The following is a 14638-nucleotide window of genomic DNA, read 5'->3' as shown; positions in this document are numbered from 1 at the left end:
CTGGTGAACATAAATCCATCTTCGGGATTTCAAAAGGCAGCACTGTGTGGTATGTTTGCTGTCAGGTTGCAGCATTACAGAATGGGGAAAAAATTGTTTTCAGTATTTCCTAAAGTAATGGGGGAGTAAGATGTTAAAATCTATAGAGGGGATAGAGCTGGTCGTTGTTATGGCATGTGATGTAGATTTCTCTAAGTAAATTATATTTCTATAAATTATATTTCTTGAAATTCTAGCAATACTTTGTAGTGCTCAAAATAGTCTTTCAATATTACAATTCAGCAATTCTCATTTGCAGTGAATGATTTTTAATTTATTCCTTTTTTTTTTTAAATTTTTGGGTTTTTGTGTGCTTTGGGATGCAAAGTGGTGATGGTAATCAGGCAAAATTATGCTTCTTTTGGTGATTCTGGTTGGATTCCAGTACCTTTTAATTTCTCATTTCTGGAGTTCATTAATTATGTATGCTGAAATTTCTATACTTGTGTTTGCACTAAGGAGCTTGATGGTATGAAACTTGTAATTGATACCTCTGTATTTAGACATCCTGAAAGAATAGCGTACTAAAGGTAGATGTAGTATTTCCCTTTTAGAAGGGTATTAGCATCAACAGCTGCGGATGCTGACTTTAATCATCCCAGAAGAGTGCAAGGGGACCGTTGTTTGGCCAGAGGGAAAAACTGCAGGGGTCCTGGGCTCCCAAAAGCAAGCTGGGGGTCTCTAGAGGCTAGTAGGAACCTTCCACTTGATGTCACTTCTGGAGGATAAAAATCAGATACAGCTGATTTATGTGAAGGCAAGGGGCTTACTTGAACTATCCTTTCTTCCCTGCTCTTCACCTTTTTTTCCTTGCTGTATTACACTGGCTTCCTTCCAGACTCTGTCTTACCTTTTATTCTCCTGCTTCACCAAGAGTCTCTCTGTCCTGAGCACATGTAGCATAATGCTCTATTATTCCTCTTTCATAGGCACTTGGCCAGTGAAATGACTTGTCCACTTCTCTGCTGACTCAGTTGAGCAACTCCTGTTGCAAGGTCTTGGGGAGGAGACTGGCTAATAAATATTTATTTGCTTGCTGTCTTTTCTATATGTATGTGCTTCCATTTTTGACAGAGTCTCCATTTCAGTTTCCTCCATAAGTTTTTCCTGATAGAAAGGACTTCCTTTAAGTGATGACTTAATAGCAATACTGGTTTCCACAGGCATTTGAGGTAAACGAAATACTCCAAATGACAAATTACTTAAAAAAAAAAAGAAAGGAAAATCTTAGAAGCATCATTATTCTAATATAATTTATTTTTGAAAGCTTCTTATATAGATGTTCACAACACATGCTGTTTCAGACAGTGGATGAAGTGTGGTAGAGTGAGAGCATCCTCTGAGTGTGCCCAAGGGCCCCAGAGTGGTTATGCACAGGCTGTGGGGTTTCAAGGGCCTGTGAGGATATCCTCTTCTTTTCTCAAAACCAGCCACAGCACATCGTTCCAGGGGTGGTTTCTTTCCAGTGGGAGCAGCTTGTTATGCACGTGTGTGTACAGTTGTGTGATTCCATACAAAAATGTCAAATGAAGTGTCATTTGTCATATGCCTGGCCAGTAATACATGAGATGAGAAGGAGATCCAGCCCCACCTGTCACTGTGCACCTGCAGAAGGAACAGAAGTAGAACATCTTAGTCAAAGATCACACCCTTAATAGGGTAGTGTTTGAAGAGCCTTAGCAACTTCAGACTTGTGGCTTGATGATGTAGCATTTGCATTTGCACCTTATAATCTTCTGATGGATTTTGCTTGTCCCAGGTAGATAAAAAAAGTATGAAACTTGGTTACATTTCAGGGTTAGCCATGTCATTTGACCCCTGGTCAGTGAGTGAACCACCTGTGTCACCAGATTTGATGAAACAAGCTAGGGAATTTGCTGCTGCTGGTGCTGGCTGGAGGGGAACAGAAGCTATCACTATCTCTCTTTGTCCAGGTGAATTTGGCTTTAAGTCTCTCAGTCCTGGAGTTCAGACACTGGCCAAATGTAGAGCATATTATTTCCCATTTATGAAAAGTCCCACCTGCTTTGTCATTGTGCTTCTGTCTTCATGAGATAGTCTCGTGTCTTGTGCGCTAAATGGCGGAGCAGGCTTGACTTCTCCATGCTGCTCTCCTGTTCACGTGAAGACCTCCATGTTCCCAGAAGGTAGTGAAGACAACTTTCTTTGCCCTTAATGACTGGGCCTGTGATGTTTTGTGGTCATTTTGTCTGGCTTTGCTTAAAGAATATGAACACTGTTTGGGAACACTGCAAAATGTTGAACATGTGCATGGTCAGATTCCCAGTTGAAAAAAGGAAAATGAAAAGAAAAGGAAAGAGAATAGTCCGTGACACTTTTAAAAGAATTGGTTTTGGATATATATGCTCCTTCCATTTGCAGGGGAGAGATACAAACATTTGGTATAATTGGACATGTGAGTGTGAAGGGATAAGAACCTTAGTTTGACTCAGATACACTCATCTCCCAGCTGCAGTGAATTTTAACCCACGACTGTACTTGTCAGATAAAAATCCAGGTAGAATCTTGCTTAGCAGCTACAAATACTGTCCAGCTCTGTCTCTATCCAGATGTTTTTGAATTTTCTTTCTGATTTTGCACTGTAGCAGTGACACCATTTCTTTGTAAATTTAAGGGTTTTACTGCTAGATGAGGAGGTACGGGGTTGTTAAAGCCCTTTCACCTTAAATGCATAAGAGGAAGATGAGAGTCTTGGGGGTGTATGTGGTAAAACGTAAATGTTAGCCACAGCCCAAATACTGGAGGAGTTTTGAAGCCTCTCACATCAGAGGAGGGGAAAGCAGGGAACAGTCTGGGCTTGAACTAGAATGTGCTGCTTTGAGCAGGGACTTTTTTGAAACCCATACAAAAATTTAGGCTGGAAATTACCTTCTGGTAGTTTCCAGACAATAAGATTCAGGAAGAGTTTTCTTTGAGAAGCAGTAACAAGTTTATCAGGCTTCATGGTCAGAAGCTCATGATTTGATAATCTGTGATAGACAGAGACAATAATATCCTGGATAGGAATTAGTATAATTGAGTAACCTGTAACCTTTTTATAATTGCAAGATTCTTCACTACAAACAAAGGGCTGTTTGAATAAAATAATGGAAAACATAATCAGCTTAGAGGTTCACGGTAGAATTCTTGTCTTGTTGTCAGTAAAAATTATCTTTATGCTTCTAGGTGAACTTTGGGCTTCTATAGTGAGTACAGAAACAGGATGATGTCAAGCAAAAAAGTGTGCGAATAGCAATTGATTATACATTAAGTACTTAATCAAGATTTACATGGTGTTTAGTTACTACTATTATTTGAAGATGCCAGCTAAAATAGGGCAAGAGATTGTGGTTTTATGTATGTCTATAAACAAACTAACTACCACACCTTGTTGAGTCTCTTGTAGCCCATGAACACTGAGAGCTGTCAGCCAAGAATAATTTAATTTTGCCCACTTTTCTGTAAAATACAAAGAATATAACATCATAGTGTTAATTCAATCTTGAAACTGCAAAATCAAAACCTATTTAATGTCAGGCATGTTTGCAACATTTCTATTCTGATTTAATGTATGTGGCATAGCTGTTAACAAAGATGAGTTCAGTAGAGCAAGACTTATATGTATTTAATGTAATAAAAGCAATTTTTAAAAGATATTTTAAAACCTTACTTTTTGCATGCTTGAAGGTGCAAATCTTTATGAGGTATTCCTACAACCTCTGTGCTAGGAGTAGCCAAATATTAGGTCTCAAAATCCATATTTAAAATAGCCAGCATCTCATTCCTCATAACAGTCTTTACTGATATATATACCAGGAACTGCATGACAAGCTGTGAACTCAGAAAGTTGTTACTTGGCCAATGAACCACATGAACTTGTGGGTTCTGGTCTGGAGTTCTCTCTCAATAGAATTCAGAAACTGCCATGTCAGTCATTTTTAACCACCTTTTGCTGTACAGCTGAGAAAACAGGGCACATTGCACTTGCAGTCCCTGAGTTCCTTTAGAAGAAAAATGTTAACAATCTATATAACATTAGATTAGCAGTTGTGACATCTCTGATTTTTTTTCTTTTTTTTCTCCAAGCTAGCATTTGTGCTATTATCTGCTACTCCTATTTTTTCTACTCTTCCATGTGTTTTCTTACACAGTTTCTTTTTAAGTATTTTTAGAATCTCACAAATTACTAGAAGCAAAAAATAAGGGGAAAAAAATCTCTTTGTTGACATAGTTTCTTAAACTCCTTGATATACAAATCAAATCTCAATCAGTGGTTGTAAATAAACACTGACTTTTTGCAGCAGATTAAGACATTAGTCTGCTTGTTGAACTTCTTATTGATAATCTCATATGTGAGTGATTTGGGTGGCACTAAAACTTAGTAGTACATTGCTAAATCAGGGTCTGTCTCTAGAATTCAAGTCTGATAATTCTGCACCTCTGTAAAGGTCAGTTTTGATAAAGGAGCAGCAGGAAGGGGAACTTTTCCTGTGTCACTTTCCACAGTTTTTACCACAACTGAGCATGGTGTTGGCTGGTCCTGGCAAGCTTGCAATGTATGTTGTCTAGATGTGGCAATATTCCCACTCGTGTCCCAGTCTCATCTTGTGAAAGCTTAGGACATGTTGCAGAAATGTTAATTGCCCTGGAAAATGTGAAGAGCTGTACTCCAGAGCACCCATAAGCAGCATGTGGCAGGGCCAGATCTGTGCCCAGCCAAAGCCTGGCTTCCTTGGACAGCTCCATGTGTCTCTTTTCATAGATATGGATGACTCATGTGCTGCTGGGATAGACTGTGAGGCTTGTATTCTTAGGCAGTGCCTTTGCAGTTCTTTTTCCCTGTTATTCTGGGGTGAAAGATGCTCCAGGGCAGTTGAGTTTTGCCTTGGACAAAGAGACCTTCATTTGCAGTAAGAGTACATGTAAATATTTCCAACAGGTAAACCCATGGTTATTCTTCTCAGTTTATTTCTTTGTATAGGAAGATTTCATCCTCTTAAAAGTGCTTAGGCTGATAGAAGGAAATATGCAGCAATTTTCAAGCATTTTAAAGTGCTTGGAGAATGGAGAGTTTTTCAGTACCTATTCATCTTTATCAAATTCCCAGCTATCTTTGGCACAAAGATTCATTAAGGTTGTGGTTGTTTCTAAAGACAGCATTCTAGGGCATATTCTTTATCACCCAAGTAATGGGCATCCAGATCCAGGGATCCAGGAATAATGGGAACATCTTTTCTTATACCCTGGGGTTTTTTTATATTCAGGGGATAGAACAGCCAAGAGAGAAAACATAAAGTTTTTAGGAAAAATTGGTGAGCACCTCAGTCAGCAACTAGAATTCCTTCCCATGAAGATGGCACTGCATTGTATTTCATATTTTTCCTGTATCTTTAAAAATAGTATGTGTAGTAAACAGCATTCAGTTTTAAACTATGTTGCACAGAAGTATCGCTCATTAGTCATAGAAACAGAATTACATTTTGACAATGTTTTTCTGAAAATTGTATCTTAAACGAGGATCCAAATAGGTGCTCAGAGGCTCATCCAACCTGTCCTTGAACATTTCAAGCGATGGGGCAGCCACAGCTCTTCTGGGCAACCTGTTCCCGTGCTTCACTGCCCTCAGAGTAAAGGATTTCCTCCTGATACCCAATCTAAATCTACTGTCTTTCCCTTTGAATCCATTCTCCCTTTTCCTGACACTACATGTTCTTGCAAAAGGTCTTCATTTTTCTTGTGGGCTCCCTTCAGGTACTGGAAAGCCACAATTAGATCACCCAAAACCTTTTCTAGGTTTAACAGTCCCAAATGTCTTAGCGTTTCCTTGAAGAGGAGGTGCTCCACACCTCCAATCATCTTGGTGTCCTTCCTCCAGACTTGCTCCAACAGGTCCATGTCCTTCCTGCGCTGGATGCAGCTCTCCCAGTAGTGTCTCAGAGAGCAGAGCAGGAGGCAAAATCCCCTCCCCTGCCCTGCTGGCTGTGCTGCTTTTGATGCAGCCCAGGATGCAGTTTGGCTTTCTGGGCTGGAAATGGACATTTCCATCTCTCACCTTGCTTCTCATCCTCCAGAAATCCCAAGTCCTTTTCAGAAGGGCTGCTTTTTACTTAGAACAACTGACACTATACTTCTCTATACTGTGTGAGGCAGTTCAGCATAGTCCTTGGACTACCAATTTGCAGTGATCCAAAAAATGGAGAATATGGAATATTGTTTCTGCAATGGAGAAGAGTTTGGAGAAAGCACATACCGAAAAATTCCACCCTTTACTCCAGGTTAGGTGGATCTGTCTTATCTTCCTCTGTTTCCCCCCACCACAGATACCAGCTATAGAGGAAAACATCTTTCATTGTTATTCCCAAAGTAAAATTGCATTATGGAAATTAGGTTCAGAAGACTTGCAGATTCTGGGGAAACTTGGAGTAGTCTATGTGAGAAGTATGAGTCTGACTGTAAAATGTAGCTGTGATAAAATTTTAAGAAAAGGCAGAAGATAATGTAGATCCTATAATTTTTCATATCTAGGTTGACAAACTGTAGAAAATGCTGTAAAAGTGTTTCTGAAAAATTACTTGTGATAGACACTCTGCAATAAATATTTCATTGTATCTGTGTGTTAGACCTTCAGCGTTTAGTCATTAAATGGATGGTGAATAACTTACATGCTGTGTTTTTAAGAAATACCTTTGTAATACAGTTAGAGTTCAAATCCTGAGTGCACTTTTGGAGTGAACCTCATGGCCACCTTTTCTTACCACAGTAATTCCCCTTAGGGAGTCTCTTGGACTTCACTTGTTTCAAAAAAGCTGCTTTGCAGAAGTGCAGCTAATGTTCTCAAGCTGAATAAATGCTCTCAAAAATGCCCAGCCTCTGGACACTGGGCCCTCTGCCCCAACCATTTCACTTCATGAAACTTTCCTAAATGGACTGCATTGCTTGTTAATGCAGACACAGCAGAGTTTTGTGTGCAGCTAAGCATTGACCTCCCAAGTCAGCAGGCAGAAATCCCGCATGAGAGTCAAAAGAAAATACTGGACGATTAGTAAAATCTTGAGAGATTTCTTACAAATCCCATGGAGGAGGCTTGGTGAAGGAAATCAAACATGCAGAAATAAGAATGTGGACTGGCAATGAAAGGAAAGATCTTCTGTTGAAAGAGGGAAGTCCCTCTGCCTCACCATTTTCAAACTTGGTACCAAAGGTTTCTGCTAGGGATGGTTGTAATTCCTGAACACACATGTATAGACAAACTGTATAGGGAGTAGCTATTGGTACCTATTTTGCTGAGTCAGCCCCATCCTTGCTCTTTGGATCAGGATACTGTCCTGATCTTAACATTACAGACTTTGCACTGGACTGACAGAAAGGGAAATTGTTTATTTACTTCAGGTTTTATTAGAAGTCATCAATTGGTTATTGATTATAGATCAGCATGAGACAGGCAATAATGTCTTGGTCTCTTTTACTCTCAGACAGCTGTGTTACATTGCGGGTGCAGAGGGATAAAATATAAAAGCATTCTTTGAAGTATTTGGTGAGGACTGTGTCCTCTTTTTTTATTCAGGGTTGTTGAGTATAAAGTTGGTTTTCATTTTGAGAGGAGAAATCCACCACAAGAAAAGTGTTTTACTTCATCACAAACCCTTAATTTTTCTCTGGAAAATTATTTAATTGGAAGCAAGATTTAAATAGCAAAAATAATTTAAAAATTATTTCCTCTTTTATCTTATTCAATTTGCTGTCTTTCAAGCCTGTAAATGCTGTGTGACCTGATCTAAATGTGGATCCTTATTGTTGGGTCTGTAGGATTAAGAGGAATCAGGACAGGTGCAGAGAGTTGCATGGGGACTTCTGGTTTGTTACAGTGGCTTTTATTCCTTGGGGACAGGAATAACCCTCTTGATCATCTTATATTTATGTCTAAATAAATCATAGCTGCCAGTATTTTGCACTGTCTGTATACACAAATGCATAAAATGCAAAATATTGATAGCCATGATTTAGAACATTTTGGCAGATTTTTGCTTTATTGAGTTTGTGTTTGTGGTGATTGTGTGTGCATGCACCTGCAAGAATGTTGGGAGCATATAGAATATCTTCTGTTTATATTTCTGTAGTTAAAACAGAGCCAATGAACAGCAGTGAGATCGCTACTACTACTACCACAGACGGGTCTTTAGACAATTTCTCAGGATCAGGTAAGGAATAAACCAACGTTTTAAGCTCAGCATTTTTTTCATTTATTATTTTCTTATCCCATGTGATCTAAACCTGTGCACCCCTCTTAAAAAGCCTTTTGTACTTTCCATATTTTACTGATTTCTGTACATTTTAGTCTAAGTCAACAGGAGTTTTCCCCAAGTGAGGAGCATTACAGTATCAGGCTGATTGATATCAGGCTTATTGTCTTTGGTGGGAGTCTCACTAGGGAGTTTTCTGGCCCAGAGGAGTTATTTTTTGTTTTCTGTGAGTAAACATACATGCATCTGTGATTATTATTCTAATTGAGGAGTAGGTCTTCCTTATTTATTGTAATTTATTATTACCAAAGTATTTATTCTTTTGTCAGACTTCTTTTCTTAGAGGAAGGCATATGCATCTTAGCTTCCAGCATACAAGATACAAACACTGTGAGAACAACCTAGGGTGTTTGCTCAGTTTTGCACACCTGTGGAATTTCTATCACATTGTTTTGATTGTGCAAATCAAATCAGAAAAGGATCTAATATTAGACTGTGGGATTACATTTCAGTAGTGGCAAAATTTGACATCTCACAACCAGTCAGACTCCTGGTAGCCAGCCCTTTCCTGGTCTTGTCACAGCCTCCATTTTCTGTAAAGGCTGATGAGTTTGAAAGCACCAAGCCTGAAAGCCCAAAGAAAGGTTTCTAAGGTATTTTAATGCTTTGAAAGATGAAAATACAGTGTGTACCTAATTGTAGCTACATACATCTGTGGTGATCTGAGTAAAGGTTGGAGACACTTGGGCATATCTGCAGCCTCACAGGCCACAGAAGAGAAAAATTATCGGATGTAGAAGGCGCAGAAAGAGGGTCCCTGTTTCCCTCCCAGAGTGTAAAGATGATGGATTTTTCCTGTAGCTGGCCGGGAAGGGGGTAGCGGGCAAGGGGTAATTATGTGTGCCTTGTTTATTTCCAAGCACTTAGCAATAGGGCCTGTTGTTTCTCGGGCTGTCTGATCTTACAGTAGTCTCATAACCTGCTGCTGACCCTTTCCTGGCAAAGGCTCCCAAGCCCACCTTGGGACCTAGAGGAGAAGTGACACCCAGACAGTAACCAGAGGTGTAAGGGCTCCCAAAAATATCGTCCTGAGCAGAGGAGGCCAGCCGAGCTGCCGCACTCTGAGCAGCACCCAGAGATGCTGACAGAAGCGAGCAGTGCTGGGGGAAGGCTCCGTGTCAGCTGGGGCTGCGCGGGGAGCGGCTCGCGGTGCAGCCTCCTCCTCTTACCTGTTCCACTGACTGCATCTGCACCCTGGACATCCTTCTGCAATACTGATTTGAAGGGCTGAAAGCATTTTAGACAGCAGATTAGGTGGAAGAAAATAGATGTGTAATAAGGTAATACATAGTCTGTATTAGGAATTATTTTTTTTAAAAAAGAGGCGTGCTCTGAAGCAGGCCATGTGTTTTCAATCGAGGCACGCATAAACCTCCTTCATAAAATGTAGGTCTTAAAAATTCTAAAAGTTAATAAAATGTTGCACTTGAGATATCAACAATCCTTTGAAAATATGAAAGGAAATGTTTCCATTAGGAAATAGGTTGTTTGCATTGAAAACGTTGCCTGCGTGCAACCAAAGAATAAACTATGGCTCAGGAATTGTACAAAGGGGCAATTTAGTATTTGAGATTTGCAATTGAGATTTTAATGTTAAGCATTCCTGTATAGTTCCTCATAAAATATTATTTTCTATCTAAGGTATCAATGATATTTGAATTTAATTAAAATCTTGTTAATACTCTGAAATTCTATTAGGAAAAATAATATTTATCTTTGGTGTGTGTATTTACACTTCTGTATGCTTTCTTTTCTCCTTGGTACAGCAATTGGAAGCAGTGGTTTCAGCCCAAGACAAACACACCAGTTCTCCCCACCACAGATTTACCCTTCCAAGTATGATATCTTTTTAAAATAATAATAGTAGTAGTAATAATAATAACTGGAATAGGCAGATTTTAACCTCATTTAAAATAATAATTGAGTCCATCTGTTAAGCTATAATTTAAACTGCAGGAGCTTCTAAGGAATTTTTTTTTAAATGCTAAGAATGTATTTGAAAAATATTTTTAAAGTACATATTTCACTTATTCTTTTATTATTGATTTCTTATTGTTTCTTTATTATTATATTATTCTTATTATTTCTTTCTTATTTTATCTCTTAAAGTTTCCATTGTCTAGCACAGCCTATGATTATGTGTTAATGAAACAGCAGGATTATAATAAGGCTAAAAATAAGTACGTGCATGTCTGTCTAATGCAGTGTCTGTCCTATTTTCTGTCCCTTGTAATCAATAGCAGACCCTACCCACACATTCTCCCCACCCCATCCTCACAAACGATGGCTGCCTATGGGCAGACGCAGTTCCCAGCAGGAATGCAGCAAGCTACAGCCTATGCCACCTACCCCCAGCCCGGCCAGCCCTACGGAATCCCTTCCTATGGTAAGAAATCCCAGCCGTGCTCTTTTATTCCTCAGGTAAATGTACTTTAGATCAAGCCTGTGTGACCCTTAGGTTAGTGCTCAGTGGGACAGCACCAGAGCGTTTCTTGTGGAAGGCTGTTGGTTTTCTCACCTTGGAATGAGTGATGTTTAATTTATGTGTTAAAGAGCTAAAAAGGTACTCAAGAAAATAAACTCATTTTGGGGTCAGGAGGAGAGGTTCATGATTAGCTTTTTGTTGGTGACATCAAAAATACAGCAGTAAAAAGGGAAAAGAGATCTCAGGGTTTCCATGACACAGACCCAGCCCCTGGTGACTTGCTCAGGGCTCTGCTCCCCAGCAGTGCATGAGGTTACATTGGGATGTAAAAGTCTGAATTTCAGCTGGTACAGATTACTAGAACCCAGATGAATCTACAAGGCTGTGCTGATTTTCAGCAGGCAAAAAAAAACTGATTCAAAAATGCCTCCATCAAAAAAAAATCTCATTTTCCAATGTTTTAAAACTCCCTGGAGGTGAAAATTGAGGTAAATTGCCACTAAAGCTCTGTCTGCCTGATGAAGGAGATAGTACTAAGTAGCAAATATTTCCCAAAAAATTTAATTTAAAAACAAGCTGCCATGGGTGAGACCATTTTCCTGCCAGACTGTCTGCTGGCAGACCACATAGCAGTGCAGCAGCAAGGATGCATTATTAGAAAATAGGTCTTATACTCCTCTGGGGGAATATATTAAAAATATACAATCCACATGCTTTGAGCAGTATATTTTGTAAAAATATGTTCAGATAATGTAAGTTTTATACCAAAAGGACAGAACTCACCATATAAGCTCTTCGCTTTAAAAGTATTAAAAGTTTTAAGTGCAAAACTGGTGAATCTTTCATCTTGAGGTCTGCAAATTGAAAATCCACTGGATCTCAAGTATATCCTATGGCAGATTATGGTGAACACTAGGCAAAAGAAATACATTATTTTCCCCCTTACTTTAAAATAGGTTTCTAATTATAAATTGGATGTTTCAGCTTCAGTTCGAATGAACATATTTTAAACTTACACTGTGAGATGGGGAGTCTTGGACACACACAGACATACACAGACACAAACACACAAGAGCTCCTATTGTTGATGAGAGCTTGTCTGCTAATTCCATCTGGATCAGGGGGGATGATAACAAACAACCCTTTTCCCCACCCTGCTTTTGTTGACCTGTTTCTCCTGTGGACACCTCGTGTTCATACTTGGCTGACTGCTAGGCTCGGGTGGCCCAAACAGTGACTTTTTTGTTTTTAGCTTGGTTCCTCTGGATTAAATCCTGACTTCACTGAAGTCAACTCTAAAATTCCCACTGACTTCAGCCAGGCCTTGATTTCACTACTTGAGTTTAGCTGTCTCACTGTCGTCGGAGCTGTAATTGAGAGTTGCTTTACTTGGCAACTGCCTGTGGGGGTTAACATGCTTGCCTGCTCTTTTGTTTTGGTTTGGTTTTTTGCCTAGTCCATCCCCCATGCCTAGGACTTCAGATAAATTTGCAGTGTTTTTCATTGCAGAGCTTACTTTTGACCACTGAAATCCTCAGCTCCTGAGCCAAGAGAATTTTTATGTGCTTTGTTCTTTTCAGACTTGTGCCTTGTGGCTGGTGCTAAGGTGCTCCTTGCTGATGTCCTTTATAGGAGTAATATTTAAAAGCAAATAACTATTAAAAAGTTTTAGGACTTAACATATATTTTTTGCATATTTAAGGCATGCCATATAATCTGTACTCACAAATGAAATTGGGGAGCATTAGGACATTCATTTGCAATAGGCAAGAGCTGAAGCCTTGCTTAGAGCCAAAATTCTACTCTTTTATCTGCAGTTTAGAACCCATGTACCGTCTGTCTTGCCTTTTTTTCATCCAGGCAGAAATCTTACAGCAGTATAAAGGGAGAAGACTTATGCCTATGTGAAAGAAAAAACTGAGTTGAGGCCTCTTTCTTTTTGTTTCTTTACTCTGGGTCTACTAGAAGAAAGAGTATTCATGATTTCCTGTATCAGCCTGCCTCAGGTTTTCTCTCTAGAGCAGAGTTTGGGAAGGTGCTCAACTGTACCTCTAGCCTCTTCATTTTTCCAGTTCCCCACCTCCACATCCATGCAGCAATGCAGGCAGGAAGGGGGGTGGAGGGGAATGCCATTGACAGCTGCTGCCCTGGGGCTCCTGGCTCTGCTTCATCTGCAAAGCCCCTGAGGAGGCTGGAGAATTTCCTGGAGCTCTTTCCTCCTGCCTGCTCCAGCACCAGCATCTAGCAAAGGCTTTGCTTACCAACTTCCTTACCTTCCAGATCCTGTAAGTCCTCTTGTGTCACTGTCCCTTCCCACTTCCTTGAGTACCTTAGACTTGGGAGAAGGGAGCATCAAGGTTTGATGAGTGAAGGCTTTGGGGATGAGAGCAAGTGTGAGAGTAAGTCCCAGGAGATGAAAGGCTCTTCATAGCATGGAGGTTTGGAAAAGGGCATGTCGTTGCCAAGTTGTCTTCACTCAAGTGGCATCCTCCTACTGCTGCTTTTGATCACCTCCTGCTCTGTCTGAGATGGAGAGTTGGATCAGACTGCTAAGGGAAATTTAGACTAGAAATTTAATGCTTGATTTACTTAAACTTTCTCTGAGCCATATTTAATCAGCATTTCAGAAGTCCTTAAACAGACAACAAATAGGGGTTGTTGATACCAAGCCATCCACAGCAAGAGTTTCCCCTTGGAAATGAGGTGTCGAGATTTGTCATTCGAACTGCTTTAATTGTAACATGAAACAGAAGAATCAAGTAAGCATCAGGGAAAAACAAGCAAACAGGTTTAGCACAGCAGTTAGAAGGTCTGGCAGAAGGAATTGAGGTTAATTAATGACAACAGTTGAAAAATAATTACTTAGATGGTAGAAAATATGCTGTCATTTGTATATAGGGAGGTCTTGAAGTTTTGCCAATACATTAATTTCTGGGCCCACTCCTACCTTGAAACCTTGTTGAATATTGTCTAAAGAAAAATCCAACCAGGAAATGAACTTAGATTAACAGTAATTTTCAAATGAATGTTACTAATTCACACATAGTAAATCCAGTTCAAATATTGTTGGTTTCTGAACAATGAGTTATCACTGAATGCCACAGTGAAACCTAAGAATATTGTATCACTTTTCCATTACTTTGGCTATAATTATTTTTAAATGGTAGTTCGTGTTGGGACAACCTTATAATTAAAACTAAGAGACAGAGGCTGAATTGTGTGCATTTCCTCAGTATTTTGCCTGCTGATATTTGCTTGCTCATTGCCTTACAAATTGAGGGAAAAATCACTGACACTGGGCAGCAAGTCATTCACTGATCAGACTTTGGATTATTTTATAACTAAATTTAGAAGTGAGAGAATAATGTGGTGTGTAATGGATTTGTCTGCCAGTGCAGATTAATGATTCTGCTATGTTTTTCCCAGTTCAGGAGATTGCTTCAGGAATAGTTCCTGTCTCTTAGGTGCTTATTTGTTAAGAACTAAATTAATGTTTAATTACCTTTGAAAAATCATCATTGCACTTAATACTGCTAGTTTTCTTTATCCACTTCTAATTCTTAAAAAAAAAAAACATTCTTGGAGCTGTGTGATTTTCATGTAGGAATAATATACAATGCAATTTTCATTTATGTCATTAATGGGTAGATGGCAGGAGAGCTTGGCTATGCTATGCTTCATTAAATTCATATAAAGTTGCTAATCTACCTCTGTGTAATGTCGTGAATATATGGAAAAGTTTGCCTCTGGCAGGAAAGGAAAAAAGGAATAATGCAACTTCCTGTTCATGTATAAATTTCTTTTGCAGTTATTGGAAACACAGTTTTGAATTTAACCTTTCCCTGGCGAACTTCAGTTTTCAGTGTGCTCTTAG

The 14638-nt window shown here is 39.3% G+C and overlaps 1 protein-coding gene across 11 annotated transcripts in view; it reads left to right on the top strand.

The window, feature by feature from the left end:
- EYA1 (EYA transcriptional coactivator and phosphatase 1) overlaps positions 1-14638 on the top strand; it is a 165400-nt gene that overhangs the window by 86229 nt on the left and 64533 nt on the right. For 9 of the 11 annotated variants that reach the window (XM_030943509.1, XM_030943511.1, XM_030943507.1 and 6 more), the window contains 3 exons: positions 8157-8237; positions 10106-10175; positions 10580-10725. In XM_030943509.1, the coding sequence (XP_030799369.1) occupies positions 8157-8237; positions 10106-10175; positions 10580-10725 (297 nt within the window). The remainder of the gene's footprint in view (positions 1-8156; positions 8238-10105; positions 10176-10579; positions 10726-14638) is intronic. The other 2 variants (XM_030943514.1, XM_030943510.1) reach the window with 1 other exon arrangement.

Source organism: Camarhynchus parvulus, chromosome 2 (genome assembly GCF_901933205.1).
Source record: "Camarhynchus parvulus chromosome 2, STF_HiC, whole genome shotgun sequence".
NCBI lineage: Eukaryota > Metazoa > Chordata > Aves > Passeriformes > Thraupidae > Camarhynchus > Camarhynchus parvulus.
The sequence above is the reverse complement of the archived record's forward strand: the minus strand, read 5'-3'. Positions and strand labels throughout refer to the sequence as shown.